Source organism: Atractosteus spatula, chromosome 25 (assembly GCF_055471065.1).
Source record: "Atractosteus spatula isolate fAtrSpa1 chromosome 25, fAtrSpa1.hap1, whole genome shotgun sequence".
Lineage (NCBI taxonomy): Eukaryota > Metazoa > Chordata > Actinopteri > Semionotiformes > Lepisosteidae > Atractosteus > Atractosteus spatula.
The window spans coordinates 7,854,351-7,880,195 of record NC_142730.1 but is presented as its reverse complement, the minus strand read 5'-3'; the positions used below and the strand labels follow the sequence as shown (position 1 = coordinate 7,880,195).

The 25,845-nt window shown below is 49.7% G+C and overlaps 1 protein-coding gene across 1 annotated transcript in view; it reads right to left on the bottom strand.

Annotated features, from left to right (window-relative positions):
* Nucleotides 1-387: 387 nt before the first annotated feature.
* Nucleotides 388-25,845, bottom strand: part of bcan (brevican) — a 29,031-nt gene continuing 3,573 nt past the window's right edge. The window contains exons 2-14 of the mRNA XM_088904936.1: nt 23,782-23,864; nt 22,570-22,956; nt 21,665-21,839; nt 20,547-20,674; nt 17,257-17,550; nt 15,876-16,880; nt 13,009-14,271; nt 10,222-10,329; nt 8,195-8,353; nt 7,459-7,541; nt 6,496-6,640; nt 4,514-4,696; nt 388-3,273 (exon numbers count right to left, since the gene is read on the bottom strand). Of these exons, the coding sequence (XP_088761062.1) occupies nt 3,152-3,273; nt 4,514-4,696; nt 6,496-6,640; nt 7,459-7,541; nt 8,195-8,353; nt 10,222-10,329; nt 13,009-14,271; nt 15,876-16,880; nt 17,257-17,550; nt 20,547-20,674; nt 21,665-21,839; nt 22,570-22,956; nt 23,782-23,857 (4,128 nt within the window). The 5' untranslated portion in view covers nt 23,858-23,864 and the 3' untranslated portion in view covers nt 388-3,151. The remainder of the gene's footprint in view (nt 3,274-4,513; nt 4,697-6,495; nt 6,641-7,458; nt 7,542-8,194; nt 8,354-10,221; nt 10,330-13,008; nt 14,272-15,875; nt 16,881-17,256; nt 17,551-20,546; nt 20,675-21,664; nt 21,840-22,569; nt 22,957-23,781; nt 23,865-25,845) is intronic.

The window sequence follows — 25,845 nt, the reverse complement described above, 5'->3', positions numbered from 1 at the left end:
TACCACGTGTTTTGTGCTCCCTCAGCTCCCTAAATATGATCCTCCTTCACCCTCCGTTCAATCCCACGCAGAGGGTAAAAAAATCCTTAATTGAATGAAAATGTATTGTGCAATCACTGTTCATTGCTCTGCACTGCCTGATTGCTAAATAAATAGAAGCCAATTAAAAGTGAAAAGGGATAGTTCCTCCTCCTGCTTTGTTCTGAGCTGCTTTTGCGTGGTTTTATTTTTCTTGTGGTTCTGTGCTGCGTTTGAGGTCGTCAAACACAATCCAGACCTTCAAAAAGTCTCCCTTTTCTGCTCCATGGCTCTGATCCAGGATTGCCAGAACAACACAAGACACAGCCTCCCAGCCCACCCCTTTAGGTCTCACAAACCAGGAGAGAGTTTGGCATTAAAAAAACAGTATCCACACTTTTTATTGAATATCGCATTACAAAAAAAAAAACTCCTCTGGGTCACTGCTGGTTCTGTACACGTTCTAAAACCCATTGTACCAAATTCCAATACAATGTTAACAAAGTCAAGCTCACAGAAATCAAACTAGGTATGATGGGTGAGAAGCAAGCTGAGGCAGTAAAAATAAGGATTGAAGTTTTTTGCATTTATAAGAAAAAAGGTTTACTTATTGCTCCGAAAATTCTTAAGAGAGACAGCAGTTGGGATACTAAGAAGGACACTGCAGGTTCCTTATACCAGATGACACCCTGAAGCATGCAGGACTTGATTTTTTTCTGTCTAGAAGATCATGTCAACACCTTAATCTTTTCACAGCTTCTTCAATTTGAGTCTTTCCTGTCTTATATTTCTGGCATAATCTTCTGCTACCAGCGTGAAGTACAAGTAAGGGTTACTGGTGCAACGGGCCCTCCTGCGTCAGAGAGGAGTCAGAGAGCTTGAGAGGCTTAATGCAGAGAGAAGACAATTTCTGCAATGTTCCCGAGAGATGTCCATTATCATTTTGATAGCTGAGCCAATGCAAGTTATGAAAAGTGAAAAAAGCATGCAACAACAGATTTTCTCATATGCTTAATATGCTGAGATCGAAGCTGTGTAACTAATGACAGAGTTTTGCAGTAGGGACAGCTGCTGTATTCGTATTCTCTTGCAGCTCCTTGTACTCCATACTAGACACACTGCACAGTTTTTGCAGCCAGTCGTGCTACATACTGCACATTGCACAGTTTTCGCAGCCAGCTGCAGGACATTTAGCCTCCAGCTAGCACTCTGCACTAGCACGCTATGTAAAAAAAGTCAAAACAGGAAAAAAAAACAAGCCCTAAAAATAAATTACTCACACAAAAAAACATAAAAGTGCATGGTAGATACTGAGGCACCTTTAGCAGTTGGAGTGTGAACTTCTGAATTCAGGAGTTCCAGTCTTAAGAAATCCCATTTTCTGGGGGTACACACAAGTAGCGAAGGTGGAGTCCCCCCTCCCCCACCACCCACAGACAACAGAAGTAAATAAATGGATTTGAAAAAATGTCTGAAGCTGATTTGTCTCATTCTGTAAGTGCGCCCCCCTACTGATCAGGTGAAAATAGGCATTGAGTCATATTGCTTTCAGATGAACATGGAGGATGTGGAGCTGGGTTTTAGTCTTAACCTTACAACTTCGTGATTCCCTTATGAAGGTCCAGCCTGGTACGTGTGTGTGGCAGTTTTGTGCTTTTACTCTGGTTGATGGCACACTTTTCCTTGCTTTACTGTCTTACTACACGTAACCTGTGATCATGCAACACTTTACCTACATATGTACATATGCAGTGCAGGTCTATGCTCTATGGAGCAAATCCACTTCTGTCAATGTTACCTGTTAACCTCCGTTATCCTAGTCCAGTATAGTAGCATTCAGTAAAAACAGTAAAAACATGGGAAAATACTTCAAAACTGCTGGCAATGAAGAAAATGTAAGAAATACACTAAATCCTGTTCTACGAAGGGCAATTTTTATTATCCAGTGGCCATGATATAAATATGAAACCATGTTCAAAAAAAGCCTTTCTCTTTTTATAAAAAAAACAGCTAAAAAGGGTAACTTCTGAGAAAATAGAAAATGCACCCATAAATATTTTGTGAAAGATGCTGGCTTAGCAATGTTAGGTGGTTAAGCGTAACATGTTAGGAGGATGCAAATACCTACTTTATTCTAAGAAACTTTATTATAACATAAAGCTTTTAATTAGAATGGTTTCAGGAGGGTTATCGGCGTCGAGCAACCTTAATGCACACAGACTGGCGGGGGAGCAAAGCCGACAGCCTCTGCGGCTCGGCCTCCTTCAGCAGAAGCTTGTGCTACAAAAAGTAGGAGCTGGACAGGCGTGCCGGGTGAAAGATTTGGAACCAGTTGGGTGTTTTTTACGCACAGCTGAAACAACACGTCTGAAGACTTGGCTTTGGAGCTCAGTGACAAATTCCACATCAGCAGGTGAGCTGTAGCATCGTTCATGCATGGTCCTCCCACTCCCTCCCCCACAGCCATGGTAAATTCTAGGTAAAGCACAGATTGCTGCAACGGTCCAGGGTGTGCGCTACTCAAAAGAGCCCAGCTGCTGGAACACGGAATAGCTGGAATTTTGGAACCCGAGATGACTTGATAAGGTTGAACTACTCTTTCATCGTTTCTTGAATTTGCAGAATGTGGCCCCCTCGCAGTCCTGAAGAACAAACTACATCTGCATTGTGCTTTTTTCACCCCTTCCTGAAAACGCCTTCTCAACTGTGAGTGGCAGGAAATGAGCCGGGGGAAGGATTTTACTGACGCACAGCGCTCGTCATTTGGATCTGCGAGGCATGGGTGTAACTCTTTTTTGCTACCCCCGGCCCACTTCCTGTCCGCTGGCTCCTGACAAGTCGTTTCGGGGTGGAAGAGTCAGACAGAGCAAACAGAACAGTCAGACGAAACAAAGGAGAGACGTTGTGTCGCCGCAAACAAGTGGAACAACAGAGGAAGATGCAGACGCTGTCAGTTGTGAGAGGGGGTTGTCGGTTTGCACCGAGGGGTGCTGGGAGTGGGAGGGCGCGGTGTGGAAGAACGCCAGCTCTCCTGTCAAAGGGAGGTCAGTGTCTGCGTGACGTGAATTGATAGGAGGGAGTGGGAGTGGGAGTGGGGGTGGGGGTGGGGTGCACAGGAACCGGGAAAGGGATTTTAATTCCACTTGATTTCCCAGAAGTCGCCGGTCTCGTCCGACTGTCCCTTGACCGCGGCCGCAGTTACGTCTTCCGGCGGAGGTGACGCCACCTGCTTGTCCTGCGCAGAAGTAGCCGGTGCTGCAAGGCAAGGAGCAAAAGCAAACCCCCGGTCGTCAATGTCAGCCTCCGTCCAGACGACCTGCTCTTCACCAACTGGAGAACAGAAGGCCTTTCTTTACGCAAAGGGTGGTGGGAGTGTGGACCAAGCTGCCCAGCCATGTTGTTGAAGCCGATACCCTGGCTTCTTTCAAGTAATGGCTAGATTAGATCCTTGGATTAATTAGCTAGCAAACAGGTTTGGTGGGCATAAGGCCCTCCTTTCACTAGTAACGGCTCTTGTGCTCTTTGTAAACAGAACATATCACATTTCAATTCTGTTTCAGTTTTCCTTCTCTCCTCTCTGCAGAGCCCGCATCATAGCTACAGGCACCTGGGATCACAACTGTAGCTCGACTACATTGACTAAGATTAATATTTGTAAAAGCTTCCACGTAAAATGAGATATTTTAAAAACAAGATCATCGTAAGATAATCTTATCCACCCATCTGTTTTCTAACTGCTTCATGCAATTGAGGGTCATGTGGAAGCTGGAGTACATCCTGGCAAGAATGGGCCAAGGAAGGGTACACCATGGGTCGCCACGCCATCGTAGGGCACACACAGACACACACACTCACACCAGGGCTAACTCTCCCAGAAGCCAATTAACCCACCAGCATGTCTTTGGACTGTGGGAGAGAAAACCGGAGCACCCAGAGCAAACCAAAGAAAACGTGGGAGAACATGCAAACCTCCACACAGACAACACCCCAGGAATTGAACCCAGGGCCCCAGTGCTGCAAGGCAGTAATGCTGACCACTGTGCCACTGTCCTGCCCAATGACCTTCTCATTCTTTATAAATACACAACACGTGTGAACTGAACTAGAACCTCAGCAGATCATAGAAAATGAAGACTCTGTATACCCCTCTCTCAACTCACAATAATGTTCATACCAGACAATTCAGTTAATCTGGAGTCAATAACTTTTTTTTGGATCCCTCCAGATTGGTAGTAGCTCATTCCTAATCAGCTCCCTTTTATATATATACACTTCAAATCTGATTCTTTCTAACCCCGAAATTAAAAAAATAGCCTTGCAGCTCCCCTTTAAGTCTCAGCTTTCTCACAACAACTCATCCAACCTCTACCCCAGCAGCGCTCGGACCCTTGGAAGATCCTTAGTCACAGTTTTTAGCCGGAACCCTAAAACCGGCTCTGCCTCAAACCCCCCAAAACCCCTGCATGCTGCTCGGGGCGGCACGGCCGGCGCTCACCTGGGACGCAGACGACCTGGGGCCGCTCCCACACCCCGCCGGGCAGGCACCTGGCCAGGGGGCCGCGCCGCTGCAGGAAGCCCTCCTTGCAGTGGTAGCGCACGACGGAGTGGGTCTCGTACCGCGCGCGCGGCTTCCCGAACATCATGGCGTTGGCGACGACGGGGGGCTGCCCGCAGGACGCTGCGTTGAAAAACCACAGACAGAAGCGAAGGCCGTGAGAGAGCGTGATGGTGGGGGGGAGGGGCAGCAAGCACCAGAAAGACCCCAAGTGTGAGGAGGCCATGGGGCTCGTCTGGCCTATCTGGTAGTTAGCGGCTAACTGATCAGAGGATCAAGGGGTTCCTGGAAAGGGGGTGACACTGCAGCAAGGGAAAGTGAGTTTTCTGTGTGGAGTTTGCATGTTCTCCCCAAGTTTGTGTGGGTTTCCTTTGGGTGCTCTCGGTTTACTCCCACACTCCAAAGAGACACTGATGGGTTAACTGGCTTCTGGGAAAACTGGCCCAGGTGTGTGTGTGTGTGTGTGTTTGTGTGTGACCTGTGATGGACTGGCGTCCCATCCAGGGTGAAGCCTGTCTGGCACCTGTTGCTTGCTGGGATAGGATCTGCACCCCCCTGCCACCCTAAATTGGATGAAGCGGTTAGAAAATGGATGGATGTTTCTTGAAAGAAGCCCAGGGTATCAGCTTCAACAAAATGACTGGGTAGCTTGTTCCACACTCCCACTACCCTTTACGTAAAGAAGTGACTCCTGTTCTTCCATACAGTTTCTACGAAGATACCAACCATATTGGACACCTACTCATATATTCTATCTGCACGTTAAAAATATCTCATGAGCTCTTGGTTCTGTTATTTATTAACTGAATGGATTGCTCTTTCCATGGAAAGTGAGCTTCTGTAACCTTATCCTGAATCCCTGCTTCAGCACTCCATAGGATCGGTCCACAGGAGTGAATATTTAAAATTTTCCCAGCTTCTCTCTCACAGTCACTTGGACCCCCAAGGGGGAGGAAGAGTGATTTCAACCCAGCCTGCGAGCTCTCTCTAGAGGGCAAGGCCGTTGCTTTTTTTGTGCTACAGTCACAAGTTCCATTTCTAAGCATCCATGCAAAAAACATTTCACCTCCAAAATACAGGAAAAAAGTTCTGTTTGTGCGACAGTCCAGGATACAGTGTCTGCAGCGCCACCTGCTGGCCAGTGTGTGAATGAAAGAGGACAGCAGATGTGTGAGAGTACAAGTAGCTAAGCTGTACGACTGATGCTTGAGTTCAAGACTAATAATTAATAATTCCTTATACTTATATAGTGTTTTTCTGAAAACTCCACTCAGTGTTTTACAGGTAATGGGGACTCATCTCCACCATCACCAGTGTGCAGCCCCACCTGGATGATGTGCCAGTCCACTCCCCACACACCAGCTCTCAGTGGGGAGGAGAACAGAGTGATGAGGCCAGTTCAGAGACAGGGGTTATTTGGAGGCCATGATTGGTAAAGCCCAGAGGCCAGATCACCAGGGAACAACCCTACTCCCTGTGAGAAACGCCCTGGGGTATTTAATGACCTCAGAATGTCAGGACCTTGGTTTTACATCTCATCCAAAGGAAGATGCCTTTTTACAGTACAGTGTCCCCGTCACTGTACAGGGGCATTAGGACCCACACAGACTGCAGGGTGAGCGCCCCCTACTGGTCCCACTAACACCTCTTCCAGCAGCAACCTTAGCTTTCCAGGAGGTCTCCCATCCAGGTACTGGCCAGGCTCACACCTGCTGGGCTCCAGTGGGGCTACCAGCTGGACTGATGTAGCTGCTGGCAACTAGACTAGAGTAACTGCTGCTGCTGCTGTTGTCTCATCTGAAGCTCTGAACTGGTAACCTCCTCGTCAAAGCATGGTCATCTTAACCCCTGGATCTGCTAGCCTTTTTAATTTCTGACTCCAGCTCCAAGAAAGAGCTCTATGGTGCCAGGTGTATACTCACAGGTGCCCCTCTTGCAGGTGTAGGACAGGTGGTAGTTGCAGGGCACGTCACTCCAGCGCCCGCCGTCGTGCCACACCATGACCACGCAGTCCTCTCCGGACAGGAAGTAGCTGTCGGGCTGCCCGCGGTACCAGTTCTCATACAGCTGGCCAGAGTGGGGTGCAGAGAGAGGACACAGCATTCAGGCTCAGAAGGCATGCACGTTGCTCCCAGACGAACGGTTACTCATATACTCTTACAGGAAGAGAAGACAGGAAGTGCAGTGTTCTGTGTGCGGTCTGGACAGGGCACTGCTGAGCTCCAGCGAAACCTTCGGCTTTGCCTCCATGCTCCCGGCATTATGAACCTGCTGCAGTGGCTGAATCCATTCCTGATTTTATCCACTCTGATCAGAGCACAGATCATGGTGGGGGGGGGGGGGGGGACGCAAATACTGGGAAATCAAGTCCCAATGTGCTGTCGTTATGGCGTAATGAGAAGTAAAACGACTGGATGTGTGGCAGTCCAATCTTATCTTTTGCTTTGGTACCGTGGTTTTTTTTAAAGCAGCTGGGACAATTTAAGAAACATGTGGAATAATAGAAATAGATAAACTGGAGAAAATCCTGAATATTATGCTGCATAAACATAAAGTTATAGACAGGCAGACAAGCAAGGAAGGCAGGCAGATATGCAAACAGGTAGCAAACCGGTAGAGCAAGCAAGCAGATAAGCAAGCTGCCTGTTTATCTGTCTGCTTGTCTGTCTCAACATGTATAGATGTGTCTTGCAGACGCCTTAATACAGCCCCCGGATTGATAAAAGGCTGAAAATCATGATGATCTCTCTTTTTCCAATGGAAGGTTTGCCATGTGACCTCTAAAACCAGCCCCCATGTTTTTGCCCTCAGATGCTGTCGGCAATTCATGTCTGAAAGGCCTAGCGGATCTCTGGGTCTCAGTTCAAAGAGTGTCTCGGACTCACCAGGGGGTTCCCATCAGACCAGCGGAAATCTCCCTCGATAGTCTTGTCGTTCAGACCCGTCCACTGGTATTCCTTATATTGATCTGGGAAGGAAGAGAGGTCAGTTCAGGCGGGAATGCGAGTCACACGGAAGATCAGGAGCTAACAGAGGTGGGCTGGGGTCACAGCTATCACAATACCACAACTTAAAAACTTCACCAGCCACCTACTCCCACTCTCCCCTGTAACTCAGGCTGTCAGGAAGGGACGTGAAGCAACAGCACATTATTGTTAACCCTTGGAGTTCTTTCAGACCAATTACAAGCTCTACATCCACTGAAAACTAACTGCCACACCTTTTAACATTGCTCCGATGATTGGAAAGCAATGTGGATTGTTACATTACAAATGGACAATAAAATATTAGCTTGTAATCACCCAAGTTTTGTACAGCACTGCCGTGTTTGGAAAGTATGAGGCGCTTTACGCAAAGAGTGGCAGGGGTCTGGAACAAGCCAGCTGATTATCTGAGATCCTTCAAGAGGCAGCTGTTCTAAATGCCACTGGTTCCAGACCCCCACCACTCTTTTCATAAAGTACCTATTGCTTACCAAACACTTATAGTACTGCATAAAGTTGGGATATTGCATTGGTCATTATTGCTCATGCTCTTGTGGTCAGAAAGGTCTTCTTTGGGGGTTTCTGTGCAGGAGAGTGTGTAGGTGTCTAGCTGTGGGTGTCACGGTAGGAACCATACTGTTGATGAAGTCCTGCTCCTCGGGGGTCATGACGGACACCAGGTGACCCCCAAGCATGCGGCAGTGCTGCTCGGCCACCTCCCAGCCCTGCCGGTGGCTGAAGTGCTTGTAGCAGAAGCCCTGGAACTTCTCCCAGCCGGACTCGCAGTGCTCCAGATCTGCGGCAGACAGAGATAAAGAAAGAGAGAGATACATACAAGGATGAAAATGGTCCCTGAATAATGTCCTGTGCAAATGAATTGTTTTTGAACCTGTATCTTTAATATCAATGCTTAGCACAGAAGGCCTTATGCAGAGCTAAGCCAGGAATGGAGCACCATTTGAGCCTTATAGTCCAGATGTCAGTAGTTCGAATCCAGGCTGTGCCACTAGCAGAGTATTTTGCTCTGACAGAAGGCACTTGATTGGCCAGATGCCCGTGGTATTTGCTGTTACAGGCCAGGTTTTCTTCCACTCCCTCTTGCAAGGAATACCAGCTCAGGCCCTCAAAGTTTGGAATCTAGTGTCTTTTCCATGTCACATTAAGCTAATAAGAGCTCCTCACCAGCTGGAAGTTTTAAACTGATCCAATTGAAGTTTAATTGGACTAGCTTATCCCCTTCTGCACAGGTTTGAGCTGTTGGTCATTTAAATAGACACAGAAAATCCTAAGGATTATCCAGTGAAGACAGCACTAGTTCTGATTCAAAGGCAGGTTTTGAGGGTCACAGGCAGGCCCGCAGGCAGCACAGTGGTCAGCATTGCTGCCTCTCAGCTCTGGGGCCCTGGGTTCAGTTCCTGGGGTGCTGCCTGTGTGGAGTTTGCATGTTTCTCCCCGTAGTCAAGTCGGTTTCCTCACACAGTCCAAAGACATGCTGGTGGGTTAATTGGCTTCTGGGAAAACTGGCCCTGGTGTGAGTGTGTGTGTGTGTGTCTGTGTGCCCTGTGATGGACTGGCGTCCTGTCCAGGGTGTACCCTGCCTTGTGGCTGTTGCTTGCTGGGATAGGCTTGGAGAGGAGAACAGAGAAAGGATGGAGGGATGAAGGTCATCTCCCTCACAGTGTTCGCTGGCCAGGGAGTCGCAGGAGCGGGGCCATCTCATAGATAATTCTCGATTGCAAAGAGGGTGATCCGTAAAAAAATGGTCATCAATTGCAGATCTGTCTGTCTTTAAAGAGGGACATTGCCGAAATGCCGTTTGTAAACTGTGAATTGGAGTGAACAGCTGTTTAGCTGTGTAGAGGGAGCCTCTCTGGGGAAAAGCTGGAAAGCAGAGCAGAGGGGGGTCTTCACTACTCTGGAAGGGCAGCTGTCCAGCAGGTTTCAGAAGGTATTCTTCCAAGTTTGGAATGAATCATCTCCAAGCCGCAGTCTTCCAGGATTTAAGGATCATTAAAACCCCAGAACTGCAGAAGCCGTCGGTCTTCATCACGACTTTTTAGAAGTTAACCAAGGGATCCCAGTCCTGGTCCTGGGGACCCCAGCCCAGGTACTCTTATAGTTTTGGGGTTCCCGATTCTGGTCCTTGCGACCCCAGTCCAGGTACACTTACAAGTCAGGGGTGCCCAATCCCAGAGGCCCACACACAGACCCCTGCATGAGTTCAACATGAGCTTGACTGGCCTGATTGATGTCTTAATTGACCTAATAAGTTGTTGGATATTTGAATATTTGTGGGGGGGTTTCTACTGAAAAGCTTGAGCTTTTTTATTTTATTTATGACCCGCAAGAGCCCAACAAGTTGTAAGAGCTGAAAACACTTGGACACTTCAGATGGATCCCTTTACTAAATCAGTCAAGGGTTCGAATGTGTAACGGAGAGCTGGGCAGGAACAGAAACCAGAAGGTGTGTGTGTGGATGGGGGGGGGGGGTCTGCAGGTCCAGGACTGGGGTCCCCTGACTTAAGGGGTGCCCCATTAAAAGCACCATGACTGTGGCTCTCCGAGGGTCAGAGTGGCCCCCACAGTGTCTCTTTGAAAACAGGATCAGAAATCAAGAAAAAAAAAAGAATCAAGATGAAACCAGCAGTCGATCTCCAGCATTACCAGTCTCGCAGAAGTCCCCTCCGTAGGTGGGCAGGCACAGGCACTTGGCAGAGTCCCCCTTCTCGATGCAGGTACCCCCGTTGGCGCAGGGGCTGTCCAGGCAGGCGTCTGAAACACAGCGAGAGGGGGGCAATGCTGGTGGGGCGCTGCCTGCGGGTTCCCCAGAGCCCCGGCTGCACCCCGGACTGCTTCCTTCCTTCTTCCCGCGCCGCGATCCAGTCCAATCCCAGCCCCCCCTCCCTGTCCTCTCTGAGGCATCGCTGTGGTTCGGCTGCCCTGCGTTAACTTCAGACAGCCACGCTGGGGCCAGACTCCACACACAGGGCAGAACTGCCCGCTTTTCCCACCCTGAGGGCCTGGGGCAGTGTCCACGGACAAGACTGAGAGCACTCGCGTTTATTCCCCCGTCCCACACCCAAACACCACCGCTCCTTCACTCCCCGAATTCAAGTGGGACCTCCAACACACCCCGCTGAAACCCAGAGTTTGGTGCAAAGCTGTCCACTTCATAATACGAAGAGCCGGTTGAAATAGCAATTTACAGCGGGCTGTTAGCTTCAGTAACTCAAGCAATGTCTTGCTTTGACCAGCAGGTGGAGCCAGAGACCACCGCCTTGCCGACGCAAAACCGCAGACGAGCTTCTCACTGCGAAGGACGTGCAGAAGGCTTGGAAATAGAAGCCGGATAGCAGACGACATTACTGTCAAAGGGATATGCTGGAGTATTTTGTTTCTCATGTCGGACGTGTATGTACTTCATTTTCACTAAAGGCACCGTGCAGTTACTCCTGGCAAAATGCATTCTGCTCCTAACCGCAATGCTTTGCAATTCCGTGCTACGGACGATCGAATATAATTGTCATTACAGAATACAGCATGTATCTACATATTATGTATATTATATATATGAAAATTATTCTTGCCAAGTCTTGACAAGATAATTATAATGCTTCCATGCACATTATTTTCTCTGCTTTTTAATCAGCTCTTGTTTAACTATAAAATATAAAATATGATAATAATATAGGATAAAATATCATTGACTCCAGAACGTCTCTTTTACAAAGGAACCCTGGTTTGCAGAGTCCGAGCCTACAGTTCACCGCACGAGAGGCTCATGATAAACACACCATTTCAATCAGAACTTAATTTTAGACTGTTCCTCGGTTCGCTGAGTACAACTGGGAAGGACACGTCTTTAAAAGCTCAGTGTCCTCTCCTGTTCCGTATGTGCGTTGATATTTACCCTGTAAATATTAAAGGTGTTGAAAATTCTTTTAAAACAGGGTGACCTGATCTATCCCAGGAGCATGGAAGTTATATTGGTAAAACTGATCTTTGGTGCATTTTTATTAGTTTTCAGAGTTAAATATGCTACAGTCTATGGGACTCGCCTATATCACAGTTTATCTTAAATAAGGTTAACAAAATGGAAACCATGTATATATATGTGTGTGCATTTTTCACTGAATACATCTTAAAGGAGTGCTTTTTTTACAAGAACACTGCAATCCCAACTTTCTCATCCTAGGAATAGCCAACAGTTGGAGCTTTGTGAATCCCACCAGTTGCCAAAATAGGAAAAAGATCAATGGTCCTGTCTCAGGCCAGAAGGTCTTAAAACACTGGATTCCCACCACTGACATTTTGGATCCCCATTTACATTTGAACAAAAGTATGTATGTGTATGTCTGGTGTGTGTGTGTGTGTGTGTGTGTGTGTGTGTGTGTGTGTGTGTGTGTGTGTGTTCCTTTGTCCCTGCTGAAAGCAGGACTTTGCCTGGACTTGCCTTGACAACAAGCTGTCTATTCACCTACAGTGTTGGCACTGCTCCGTTATGGTAACTTTGACTGGGGACTGTTAATCAAAATGTAATTAAGCTACCACATCCCGACTAAGCTTTTAGTAAATTACTCTCATTTAAAGCTCATGCACCACTTCCGAATCTTTCAATAAATATTGGTTACGGCAGTAGAAGATGCATTGGTTGATTATGTGGTTGTCTGAGGATGTTAGTCCAGCTGAATCTCTTTCTTGCCTTGTGTTCTGCACAGCAAAAAGAAAAACTGGAAAGACTTATGATCACTAGTGTTTCCTCATTTAAGTCTTTGTAAAATTTCTTCTTTATATACCATAGTGATACCTTGTCACAGTGATAGTGATACCTTATTATTCAGATACCTTGACACAGCAGAGTTCTCAGTACAGATTGGGGAAACTTCAATTCAATTTATCTGTTCTTTTAACTCTTACTTGAGAAAGAGATCCCCCCCCCCCATCGTAACCGAATACGATTTCGAGCAGTTTCTATCCCCACCCCTCACAGACACAGGAAATGAAGACAGATAACACAAGCAGGCAGAGGAAGAGAGGACGTCTCTCAAAAGGTAGAAAAAGAAAACACTTTCTTTTAATATAGATTTTTTCTTTTTTTTTTCACAGAAACCATCAGTCAAAAGTGGACATACTTCACAGAAGTCAAGCCTGGAGAGAAACACAGCAGCATGCACAGCTAGAGAGATTTGTCTGACAAACGCTAGGCGGAGCCGTCCCTTTCTCAGTGCCCGGTCGGTGGGTCGGACAGGGAGTGGACAGTAAGACGGAGAAGGATAGTGAGCAGTCGAGAACACAGGGAGAAGTGAGGTGGGAGTGAGGAGCGTGGCTGTGGTGGGACAATGAGAGAGGTGGGGGTGGGGGGAGTAGAGACAGAGTCGGTGTTTTAGTGCCTTGCGAAGCCGAGAAGAAACACGAGGGTGGTTAAGACCGGTAGAGTGCTGGAGACGTTACCTGAGACATTTGAGGCCCGTCCTAACACTGCACTTTCACTAGGCAAGGCAGGCAAGGGGGGAGGGGCACCCTCTGTCGTAGTTGCGGACCCCGGCTGGGTGGTGCCGACTGGCGTCTGCAGGGCCGAGGTGGTCTCGGTTTCGTGAAACCCTTCCATTTCCCAAGCGGCCGTGGGAGTGGATTCAGTGGTAAAATTCAGCCCCAGGGTGCTGGAGGGGCTTTGGGTTGCAAGCAGGAAGAGGGCTGGAGTGGTCGTGGTGTCAGCAGTGGGATGTCCAGTCGTGGGGAAGAGGGCGGTGTGTTTGGTAAGGTCTGGTTGGGCTGAAACGTCGGGGTGGTGTCCCTCAGGCACAGGGGAATGGTCCCCGCTGTATTCCAAATCAGGCATCCGGGATTCCTGGGGCACAGTGGGTGACCGTGAGTCCCCAGTTGGGCTTCCCAGCTCTCTGGGCAGAAGGGTGATCCCAATTTCTGTAGTCGGGATTTCTGAGGGGGATCTGACCATTTCATACCCACTGTTTTCCACATGTGAGGTGGCTGGAGTGCTCGGAAGCTCCCCGCTGGTGGTGCTGGCTGTCTCATAGAGCCCCACGGTGGCATTCGGTGGTGCCAGGGTCATAGCCAGAAGATCTGGAGCCTCGCTGATGGCTGAACCCTCCCCAGAGTCTATATGAGTCTCAACAGATGCCTCCTGGAATGAAGTGGATTCCTGGACTTGCCCCAGGTCTCCAGAAGGCTCTGGCTCCAAGGGAATTCCTAGGGAGAGGTCGGGCTCTAACTCCTGACTGCCTTCTGGGGTTGACACGACTTCAGCAGGAGGAGCTGCTGTTGGGAGCAGGCGATCGGGTGTTTGTTCCAAGACGACCTGCTCCACAGATCTTTCCTGGTGCTCCGAGCCAGACTGCGGCTCCCCAGAGGGGATCTCTGGCCCATGGGTCTCAAGGTCACCGGGGGTGCTGGATTCAACCAACACAGGCCAGAAGGGGGACAACGTTGGGAGGGGCTCAGTGGGAGGGGCTGGGGAGGTCAAAAGGTTGACTGGGAGGCCGCTGGGCCGGCCACCCTCATGGACACCAGACACGGCTGGCCCCGCGCTGCTGGCCTGTAGCTCAGGCTCCACGGGGACGGTGATGTCAGCTGACCCGGCGGGCACCTCTGTGACTGGCCCCACCAGCATCTCGACCGCCGTGCCCCCAGCCTCCTGTGCTGGGGCAGAGGACTCTGGCCAGGACGAGCCCGGCAGCTGCAGCGTGGGGTCAGCGCCTGTGGAAACAACACTGGGGTTCACTCTCTCGTATACTTGAATTTCTCAAATTAATTTTAAGCTTCATTATCCCCTGGTGGAATATTCGTTTGGCTGCAGAGTCCAACACAACACTACCAGAAAAACAAAGATCACCAACAAAAAATACAGTACAACAGTGTTCCAGGAGATGAGAGAGTTATCCGACACTGTTTAGGGGTGAGAGAGCAGAGGGGCTGAGAAAGAGAACTCATGACTTCTTCAGGAGTAGTTTTGTGAAAACTGCGTCCCCAAGACCTAAAATCACAAGCTCTTAGCATCCTCAGAAGATTTTCTTTCCTGCTAGTTTTTTTTCCAGTTATTATCTTTGTTTTAGCTTAAATCATTTGAAAAACATGAGATTTCAAGAATACAATTTTTATTCAGGATGATCATTTTATAAAATCCAGCCATGTTCCGAAAAGGGCACATAGTCAAGGCAGACGGTTTCCAGAATGAACAGCAAAACACAAATCAGGGAACACAAGTGAAAACTGTGTGGAAGTGCACTTATAACGGAGAACAGGGGGATCTTCTTTACACCAAGGGTGGTGGAGGTATGAAACATGCCACCCAGCCATGTGGTTGAAAACAATACCCTGGCATCTTTTAAGAAACAGCTGGATGAGCTCCTTAGTTCAATTAACTTCTAGCTACCAAATGGTAATAATACCTGTGGTTTTGTTTCTTCCTATACCTAAGTATATCGAGGAGATCTGATTTAATGCAGGTTTTGTCCTTTTCCTCCACTCAGTATGAGATTGTGATGAACCTGCAAATTAAAGTTCTTGCGTTTGCACCCATTGACACAGCTGGGCTTAGTGAAGCTCTCAGTCTAATCCAAGCGGACAGCAGTGCCTGACCTGGGACTGAGCCCTCCACTTTCCAGGTGAAAGGTCACAAGTCTAACAACTGCCCCCTAGAGCTGCACAAACACGTAATGTACACATTTACGCTTCACAAAATGGCGCTTGAACCACAAGTCAATCCCTGTATTTGTATAGGCTGTCTGAGATCTCCTCAATCTCTTAAAATAGGGTAACAGGCGTGAAAAATGCCCCACCTGGTCTTGGGGACTATGTTTCAGGGACTGACACTGCAAAACCTGAACTGTATCAGTGAGTTTCTAGGCCTTAAGGGTCAATTTCCACCATTGACGGGTTCAAAGAACTTAACCTCTTCAGTCTTGAGCGGAGACCTCCCTACACCTAATTGGCATACTGATGGACCTCTTGAGAGTAAACAGTGAAACATGAACACGGGGACACGAGGGGAAATTGCAAGGCAGTGCGTTTAAAGACCGAGGACGGGAGCTGCTTCGTCACGCGATGGGTTGTGGGGGACTGGAGCAGGCGGCCCCCCCGGAAGGTTGTTGAAGCTGAGTCTTTCGAAAACAGCTGGACGAGATCCCTGGATCGATTGCCAGCTAGGAAGCAAAGAGCTAGATGGGCGGAATGACCTCCTCGTTAATTCACAACTTTCCTTGATTTCTCATTTCTAGCAGCGGTACAAGCACGGGGAGATTCCCGGCGTGTTAATGCAGACCCGCGGAGCGATGTGCCGTGAAGGATGATGGCGGACTCACCGGGCTGGGAGAGGAGGATTCGCTCCACAGGTCCGGACGCCTCCGTGTCTCCAGGGAAGGGGCTGACCAGCCGGTCCCGATCCCCGGATTCCGTCACGGAGGACACCCCTCCCTCTGGGTGGACCCCCCCAGCGTCCGGACCGCCTGCTGTCGGCTCCCCAGATTCCCCACGCGGGGCGGCTGCTGTGGAGCTCTCCGCGTGGGGGGTGAGAGGGGCCCGAGGGGAGCTTGGATCTGCTCCCGATTCCTCGTGCGGAGATCCGGCCGGGATGCTCCCCTCCGAAGTCGGCACGGATCGAGGAGTCGGAGAAGCGGGCGGCGGCCCGTCCTCGTGGTGTCTGGGATTATCCCCGGATGGGCCATCCGGGGGTGCGGGCGTCCCCGACTCGCCTTGGGTTTCAGGCATGTCCTGGTAGTGCTTGGGGTTCCCCCCAGGAACGGCAGTCTCGGGCGGAGAGGTGGGGGCGGGAGACTCCGGGCGTGACCCCGGCAGGGCAGCGTAATGTTTGGGGTTGCCCCCCACGGTGTCGTAGCGGGACGTGGCCCGGCCGGACTCCGGACCGGATCTGGGCGCAGCTTCGTGCGCAGGACTGCCAACGGATCCTTCCCGGGGAGGGGCAGGAATGGAGGACTCCGGGTTGCTGCCCGGCATGGCATGGTAGTGTCTGGGATTGCCACCGGATAAGCCAGAGGAGGGGGTGGGACCCCCGGATTGGGGGCTGTCGGGAAAGGTGGGCTCTGCGGGCTCCGGGGGCTGTGGCGCAGAGGCTGCTGGGACGGGATGCTCCGCCTGGGGCACGCCGCGCTGCTCCTGGCCCCGCTCAGGCGCGATGGGGTCCTCGAGGACGGGAAAGGAGTCGAGGGTGCCCCTGGCCTCCACCTGCTCCCTCTCTTGCCCCAGCCTGAACTCCAGCAGGCGGTCTGTCAGGGTGACGATGGCCCCCATGTCCTCGGGCGCCGTCGCGTGGTAATCCACGGGGGTCTCGGTGTGGGAGTTTTCACTGCCTGTGGGAGACAAGGGAGAGCCTCACTTCTTTAATCAAAGAGTTGCGGGTGTCTGGAACAAGCTCTCTATCCATGTTGTTGAAGCTGATCCCCCTGGCTTTTTTCAAGAAACAGCTGCCTTAGGGCACACCCCTGCCACCTGGCGAGGAGAGGCTTCCCTGGCTGCAGGAAAGGATTCATTGAGAAATAATTCACAAATAATGAACAAATCGTTAGCTCAAAAAGCCAATGAAGAAATTAGAGGGGGTGAATAATACACAAACTTCATGCTTCTCGTGCCTACAGCGCTGTAAGGTACACAATGTGGCATCAGGGACAGGTAAGAGCTCATCGGATGCAAGCTAATGAGTAAAGGTAGTTAAACTTGCCCTCTGACCTCGGAAGCAATAGGCATCGTGCCGGGAGTGGGGTTCGGGGAAGCCTGTCTGGTTGCTGTGTTGGTAGACTGTCTTGACACCGGGCTGCGAGCCTCCACAGCGCTCCCTGGGGGTGACAATGGGGTAGCGCACGCTGCCATCAGCTAGCCAGCCGGGGCTGCAGTGGTCCAGCCCGTCGTTCCAGGCAGCGTACAGCTGCCCTGTGCTGGCCAGCTCTGCCCCGTGGGATGCACAGAAGACCTTGGCCTCCTCCAGGGTCATCCTGCCAGGGAGGGAACCGTGGAACACCTTACCTGCAGCACAGGGAGAAAAGAGCTTGTACCACGACTAAGACATACACCACTCTATCATGGCTACCACTGTACTGAGACTATGATATACACCACTGTATCATGGCTACCCCTGTACTGTGACTATGATATACACCACTGTATCATGGCTACCCCTGTACTGAGACTATGATATACACCACTGTATCATGGCTACCACTGTACTGTGACTATGATATACACCACTCTACCATGACTACCACTGTACTGTGACTATGATATACACCACTCTACCATGACTACCACTGTACTGTGACTATGATATACACCACTCTACCATGACCACCACTGCACCATGACTATGGTATATATCACTATATACAATGACTACCCCTGTACTGTGACTATGATATAGATCCCTCTATCATGACTACCCCTGTACTGTGACTATGATATAGATCCCTCTATCATGACTACCCCTGTACTGTGACTATGATATACACCACTCTATCATGGCTACCCCTGTACTGTGACTATGATATACACCACTCTACCATGACTACCACTGTACTGTGACTATGATATACACCACTCTACCATGACTACCACTGTACTGTGACTATGATATACACCACTCTACCATGACTACCACTGTACTGTGACTATGATATACACCACTGTATCATGGCTACCACTGTACTGAGACTATGATATACACCACTCTACCATGACTACCCCTGTACTGTGACTATGATATAGATCCCTCTATCATGACTACCCCTGTACTGAGACTATGATATACACCACTCTACCATGACTACCACTGTACTGTGACTATGATATACACCACTCTACCATGACTACCACTGTACTGAGACTATGATATACACCACTCTACCATGACTACCCCTGTACTGAGACTATGATATACACCACTCTACCATGACTACCCCTGTACTGAGACTATGATATACACCACTCTACCATGACCACCACTGCACCATGACTATGGTATATATCACTATATACAATGACTACCCCTGTACTGTGACTATGATATAGATCCCTCTATCATGACTACCCCTGTACTGTGACTATGATATAGATCCCTCTATCATGACTACCCCTGTACTGTGACTATGATATACACCACTCTACCATGACTACCACTGTACTGTGACTATGATATACACCACTCTACCATGACTACCCCTGTACTGTGACTATGATATACACCACTCTACCATGACTACCCCTGTACTGTGACTATGATATACACCACTCTACCATGACTACCACTGCACCATGACTATGGTATATATCACTATATACAATGACTACCACTGGACCATGACTATGGTATATACCCCTCTGTCATGACTACCACTGGACCATAACTATGATATACACCACTCTACCACTGCACCATGACTATGATATTTACTACTTTATTATAAGTATTATAAGCACCACTCCACAATGACTATGGTACATACCATTTTACCATGACTATACCACTGTACAATGACTACTACTGCACTTGACTATGGTATACACCACTCTACCATTACTATGATATATACTACTTTATTATAACTACCACTCCACATTGACTATGGTATATTAAACTCTATTATGACTATGCTTTGTTTTACAGAATCAGTTTAAAGAAATAAAGAGCGAGCCTTGTTGTTATGTATCATCAGAAACACCTCTTCCAACCATCGTTTACTTTGAGAAAGACTTTAGCGAACGTCGCAGCAAGACAGGGTATAAGGCAGGACTGAGCACACAAACTGCTGACCATCACAGAGCCACTGGGAAAGGGGCAATTTAGTTTAGCCAATGAAACCAGGCCAGCATGTCTCTGGGAGTGAGCCAGAGCTCTCAGCCAAAAGCCAAGCAAACATTTTTCAAACTCTACACAGACAGACAGACTCCCGAGGCCAAAATTAAACCCAGGACCCCAGAGCGACCGCACTGTTTATGTTGTTGCCAGAGACAATGCTTGTGATCAGGAGGGGCAGTGCCAGGAATGCCAATCGACCAATTAGCACGCACCATTCCATAAACCCCTTTGACAGAACAGCATCAAAACCACTCTAGTGACAGGAATCAAAACCAGTGGTGCAGCCTCATGATTATGTAAAAATATTGGCTGTGTTTTTTTTGTAAGGCTTTTCTGTAACCAATTTTAATGCATGGCAATAATGGAAACCTTGAAAGATCACATTTACTGTACATAACATAGCCTAGCCTGCCTCCTGTCCAGACACTTTGGGCACAGACCTGCTCAGCTTAGCTTCTTTCCCTTATGCACCCCCACTTACAAGTGGACCACAAGGAATTCTCTGCTTCTCTCAGTATCAGTGAAGCACATGGCCTCAATGCTTTCTCAAATCGTGTGAGACATTTCCATAGAAACTGACTGTTTTGCATTTCAGTCTTCATGTGACTATGTAATCAGCTCCTTATAGCCGAGATGATTAACTTGTCAAGGAAACTGAAGGGTGTATGGTGCAGAAGTTATTAGCCTTTTAGCAATAGCCCTGTTGCTGACTTTTAAAATAATTTCTGGTGCTTTCATTCTCAGAAAGATCTAGGTCAACTGGTAAAATATGTAGTAAACAACTGTTTTGCTTAGATGGTTAAACTTTGCATTTCCGTTTCACTGCAATTTTTTTGCTGCAATTGTTAATTGATTCATTGTTGGAGGGATCATGAGCACCTGGGTTAATTAAGCAATTAAGGATCGATTCAGTAATACAATGGAATTGGGCGCTGGGGGGGATCCCCTTTTCAGAATGAGGATTTGAACCAGTGAGTCCTGAGCTGTGGCGCCCAGTCTGCACTCAGTACAGGAGCCTCCATGAGGCCTTAATGAGGGTCACATTTAGCGAGACCTCATGGAAAACGAATGCAGAGGTGCCCAGTATCCCAATCTTTTTTCACACCTGTTTGTGTCAACCCCTTTCAAGTGTGATAGCACCATTTAAACAGGAATAAAACCCTTCTGTTACCATGCAAGTTCTCCACATAGCAGTAGACATCGTACAGCTCCTCTGGCGGCTGGGTTCCATAATTCCGCACTCCAGGGAATCCATCCATGTCGCCATAGCAGCCCTCCCGAGGGAGCTGGATGGGATACCTGCGAAGTGTGCACAGTGTCGACAACATCAGGTGTCACCACTATGTGGTTTCATTCTCCCTCTCTTTGCACGTGGCCTCTCATTGCTATCCACCCTATCGCTGAATCGTGAATTCCCCTATTAACTAGAACAAATATCTAGATGAAATAGAAAAGAACTGGAAACTAGAATTATTTTCTATTTTATACCCACCCATATTGGAATAGGTAAATGTATAGTGTGGCGCAGCTTTGCAGCCACAAACCCACAGGGAGAAGGAGGACGTGCACACATTGATGACACGCCCCCCATCCGAGCCGTTTGGCAGTGGCATGCTACAGTATGTCTTAGCTGATCAGATCCTTTGAGCCAGCATCACCCTGCAGCTCCCAGCTGGCAGCCCCAATGAATCTCAGCAGGTGTGAGCCTGGCCAGGAGCTGGATGGGAGACCTCCTGGGAAAGGCTAAGGTTGCTGCTGGAAGAGGTGTTAGTGGGCCAGTAGGGGGTGCACCCCCTATGATCTGTGTGGATCCTAATGCCCCAGTATAGTGATGAAGACACTATACTGTAAAAAGCCTCTGTCCTTCAGATGATTTGTAAAACTGAGGTCCTGACTCTCTGTGGTCATTAAAATCCCCAGGGTATCCCAGGGTAGTAGGGGTGTTACCCCGGTGCCCTGGCCAAATTCCCCCCTACCCTTTACCAGACATGGCCTCCTAATAACCCCCCTCTCTGAACTGGCTTCATCACTCTGCTCTCTTCCCCACTGAGAGCTGTTGTGTGTTGAGTGTACTGGCGCATCATCCAGGTGGAGCTGCACACTGGTGGTGGTGGAGGGGATCCCCATTACCTGTAAAGCGCTTTGAGTGGAGTGTCCAGAAAAGCGCTATATAAGTGTAAGCAATTATTATTATTATTATTAACTGTAAGGAGGGCCGGACTGAACCATTTCAGCATTTAACCTGAACGCTTGTCCCCATGAGCTGTCCTCCCTGCTCTGCCTGCTCACCTGACGGTCTGGTCGGAGAGCCAGCCCGCGTCGCACTGCTCGTAGCCGCTGTAGTAGGCTGCCAGGAGCTGCCCCGGCGTGGCGATGGAGGCGCCTATGTCTGCGCAGGCCCGCTGGGCGTCCCCGAAGGAGAAGGCGTAGCGGCTGGAGGCGTCTCGGTAGTGGAACACCACCCCTGCACAGCGCAGAGCCAGCAGCCGGATCAGCACAGCCCCGGAGAGACGGACCCGGAGGGAGCAGGTCTCCCACACGCGTCAAGACCCCCGGGCGCCTTCGGGCACCGAACTCACAGGACCTCCTCAGCGGGCGAGGACAAGTGAGCGCTCCGCGAATGTAAAAGAGGCCACGCTCACAAGTAAATGTAGTTTTTAGCAAACAATATTCAGTCCATTAAAAATAACCTTGCGTCAGTGCGATTAAGGAGTAAAGGGAGAACAAAAACTCACAACACAAAATGTCTGATGTTCTTCTGATGACAATTGGAGGCAGAATCTCCCACCTCTTAAATCCTCCCCCCTCGGTTTTGCACTGAACTCAAGACACTGCCAACACTTTTATTTTGCACTAAAGTGCAAATACTGCCACTGCTGGTTAAAACTATTGCTGCTGCCCAAGAATTGTGATGTTATTTGTTATTTCATTTTCTGTGTCAATGTTATGCCGTCTGTTACGTCATTTGTCATGTGAGGAAAACACGCAAGTAAGCATTTCATTGTGCTCAGGTACATATGACAATGAACTTGAACTTGAACTGATAGGCAAAGGGCTGTGAGCAAAGAACCTGATGCTCAACATCCTTTACGTACAGGATATTTACTTCTTTGCCATGAATATGACTTGCATGCAAGGCGCTCCTCCCCTCTGCGTATTAAAAGGGATCGGCTTACACCCCTGTGTCCCCTCACCTTTGACCTTGACCCGGGCAAGGTCGTGGTCATCATCCAGGCCCTGCTGCACCTCGCAGCGGTAGATCCCTGAGTCGTTGTAGCGCAGAGCCTCCAGCCGCAGGGTGAGGTCACCGGGGGAGGAGGGGTAGTAGGGGAGGGAGGCCCTGTCCCTGTAGGCCTCGCTGACCTTTACCCTCTGACCCCTGGCCACCAAGATCTCCACCTCCTGGCCTCCAGAGACGACGCTCCACTTGACGCGGGGCGTGGCCAGCACCGCCCGGCGCCCAGAGGTGGGGGGGGTGGGCTGGGCCAGGGAGACATGGCAGGGCAGGGTCAGGGAGCCCCCCAGGGTGCCAGCCATGACGGAGTGGGAGGGGATGGTGACCTGCAGCAGCCTCACATCATCTGTAATCACAGGGCAGGTATTAAACAGGTCAGGTATCAGAGAGCAATGGCAATCCCTACCAGTGCCTGTCTTACCAGCCCAGTCTGTGCAAAACCCTGGCAATAGGGCACAATTTATCTTGTTCCTACAGAGAGGACCTCAGCTTCCCAGGGATGCAATGGGAAATCAAGCTCAGGCCTTGATTCTCTGCGGTAGCAGCTTTTCCCTACTGTCTCTCCGGTTTGTCGGCATCTTTCTGCTGGGTTATCATCAGAAAGAGGGAATGGAACCAGTCTCCCACTGCACTGCCGTATCGATAGGCGGTAAACATCCCAGAGTGAAAATGATACATGATGAATGATGTTCGGTGTACATATTTTACACTTTAAGAGAGCGTGTAGCTCGTAAAGTTTGAAATGAAACTGCTATGAACACACCGCGCTGACTGCTTCCCTCTGTCTGAGGGTCCAGGGATCATAGGGTGTCCCTCATGATTGGCTGACACTAATGAATTGCAGCTGATTCCCCTGAAGTGTTATCTAAAACGAGTCAAATTGCATAGTTCCTGTTTATGTGGATGCCTCACTCCCTAGTGTTATTGTAGGAACACTTGAACACTGGAGCCACACACGCCTGGGCAAGACAGCCCGTTTCCAGGCGCTTCCCAGCCTGCACTGCAGCAGGAGGGGGGGGTCAAGGGGGATGCTGGTATTAGAGCTCGCCGGGCAGGAGATCAGGCCAAGCACGAGAGGTCATGCCAAGCCCATCCCGGTGCCAGGCCCGCAGCCAGCAGTCTGGACTGGCAAAGACAGACAGGTGGGCAGGGGGACGGGGTCATACAGTACCTGTTCCTGGGTTGGAGTTGTAGGAGTTGCCCAGGACAAGGGGACAGATGGCGCACAGGAGAAGAGCGAGGGCCATTTCCGACCTGCGGAGACAAGGATAGGGAGGAGGGAAATGGGATGACGCCCAAGTGATTAAAACACAGAGGGAGAGGGGAAAGATTGAAACCAGTTCTGAGTGCCCGGGCCAGACCAGGGAAGTAAATAAAAATCCCACAGCGCAGGAAGGATCTGCGTCACTGAGTTAACTCACATGGCCCACTGTTCAAGAAAATGGTTTGGGAGAGGATCTGTTTTTTGTTTTCACACTGCTTTGTGCCTATTCCATAAATACCATGTGTAAGGCGCAGTGGTCACAGCGCTGGGGCGCTGGGTTCAATTCTTTAGGTGCTATTGAGTGGCGTTTGCATGTTCTCCCCATTTTTGGGTGGGTTTCCTCTCATTGTTCAAAACATACTGGTAGGTTAATTGGCTTCTGGGAAAGTGGGCCCTGGTGTGAGTGTGTCTGTGTTAGTATCTGCGATTGCATTGGTGTCCTGTCCAGGGTGACCTTCCTGGGCACTCCATCCTGACGGGTTTGTGCCAGCTCTGCTTTGTGCTCTGTCTTTTGTCCCGGTCCCACTGCCCTACTGGAGACGGCTGCTCATTCTAATGTGGCAGGGCTTTACACACAAACACCCCGGCGTCGTGCTTTCACCCAGACTGGGGTGGACTGGCACTCAACGAGCTTCAGAGACAAACGATCTCCAAGCCTCCGGCGTGCAGGTCACGCAGACCCACCGCAGCGCATCCTGAAATTCAACCCGAAAGGTCACTTCAGGCCTGGAGAAATAGCGCGCCGAGAGAACAGGGTGGGAAAAGAAACTCAAAGAGGAGGAATCACGGCCCAGGGATGAAAGAAGACCAAAAAAAAAAAACAAACAGCAAGAAGGAGCAGAAGAAAAGAAAACGGGAAGGAAAGAGGCTGGCGAGGAAAAGAAAGGAACACAGTGTAGCTGGCCTCGAGATTTATTCCTGGGAGACTGTGTGTGTGCGTGCGTCGTCTCGAGCTGTCGGCAAGACCGCTTTAGAAAAGCCCTCTGACTGAGTTAGTGTGCGGGGAGACGGGGGCGAGGAAACTTCCCGCCCGCGTGAGACGAATTCTGATGGGCTCTCATTCTCTCTCCTCTCTCTGGGAGCCCCAGACGGCACATCATCACCCCCCCACCTCCACCAAACCACCCCCACCTGGTGAGCAACACCGGCCCACGCCCGACACATGATGCAGGCCCGTCCGTCTCCTGTCAGCCGCCTGCAGAGCCCCGACTCGGAAGACATCTGTCGCCGCAGAGCAGTACTGGGGACCGGGGCAGGCTGGGAGCTCCGTTAGCTGCCGTTGCTAGGGGCTTTTGTGAACAGCCAGGCCTACTGTGTTCACAAGGATCCACTAGTTTGCACGCGGGTGGCGTCTTTCTGCTCCGAGCGCTCTCACGAGTGAGATCCCCTTCAGCCCTTAACCCTGACGCATATTTAAGGTGGTTGTCAATATCGCGCCTTCGGCTGGCAGCACTGTTCACGTTTGGCCTAGAGCGCGACCTGGTATTGAACACTGTCCCTTTCTTACTTCTGAGTTTAATATGTCTCGTTAGTTATTCTTGTACTGATGACATAATAAGTGATATCACAGCCCCACAGCTGTTGATGTGCAGATTAACTTTACTTGTGGTGCCAGAAAGACCCTCGGCTGGGCTGCTGTGCATGCAGTCAGAGGGAAGGGGGGGTGTCCACACCACCTTCAGCTGTGCCTCAGCCCTGCTGTAACTCATACCCAAGTCAAGAGTGAAATTAGAGGAAAACGTTTATGATGCAAAAATGCTTCACTAACTGCAAGAACGGGGAGGGTGTGGTATTTAATTGCAAATTGCTCTACTTGAATTTGGAAGCCAGGGCCAGGATGGATTCCTTCAGTTTTGCTCCACTTGTGATCTGTGCACGAGTTGCATCTGGACCTTGACGGGACGTTCTCTGCTTTACCCCTTCCCCCTCCACCCACTCATCCTTCCCCACTCCCTTCCTCTTGCACGGAGT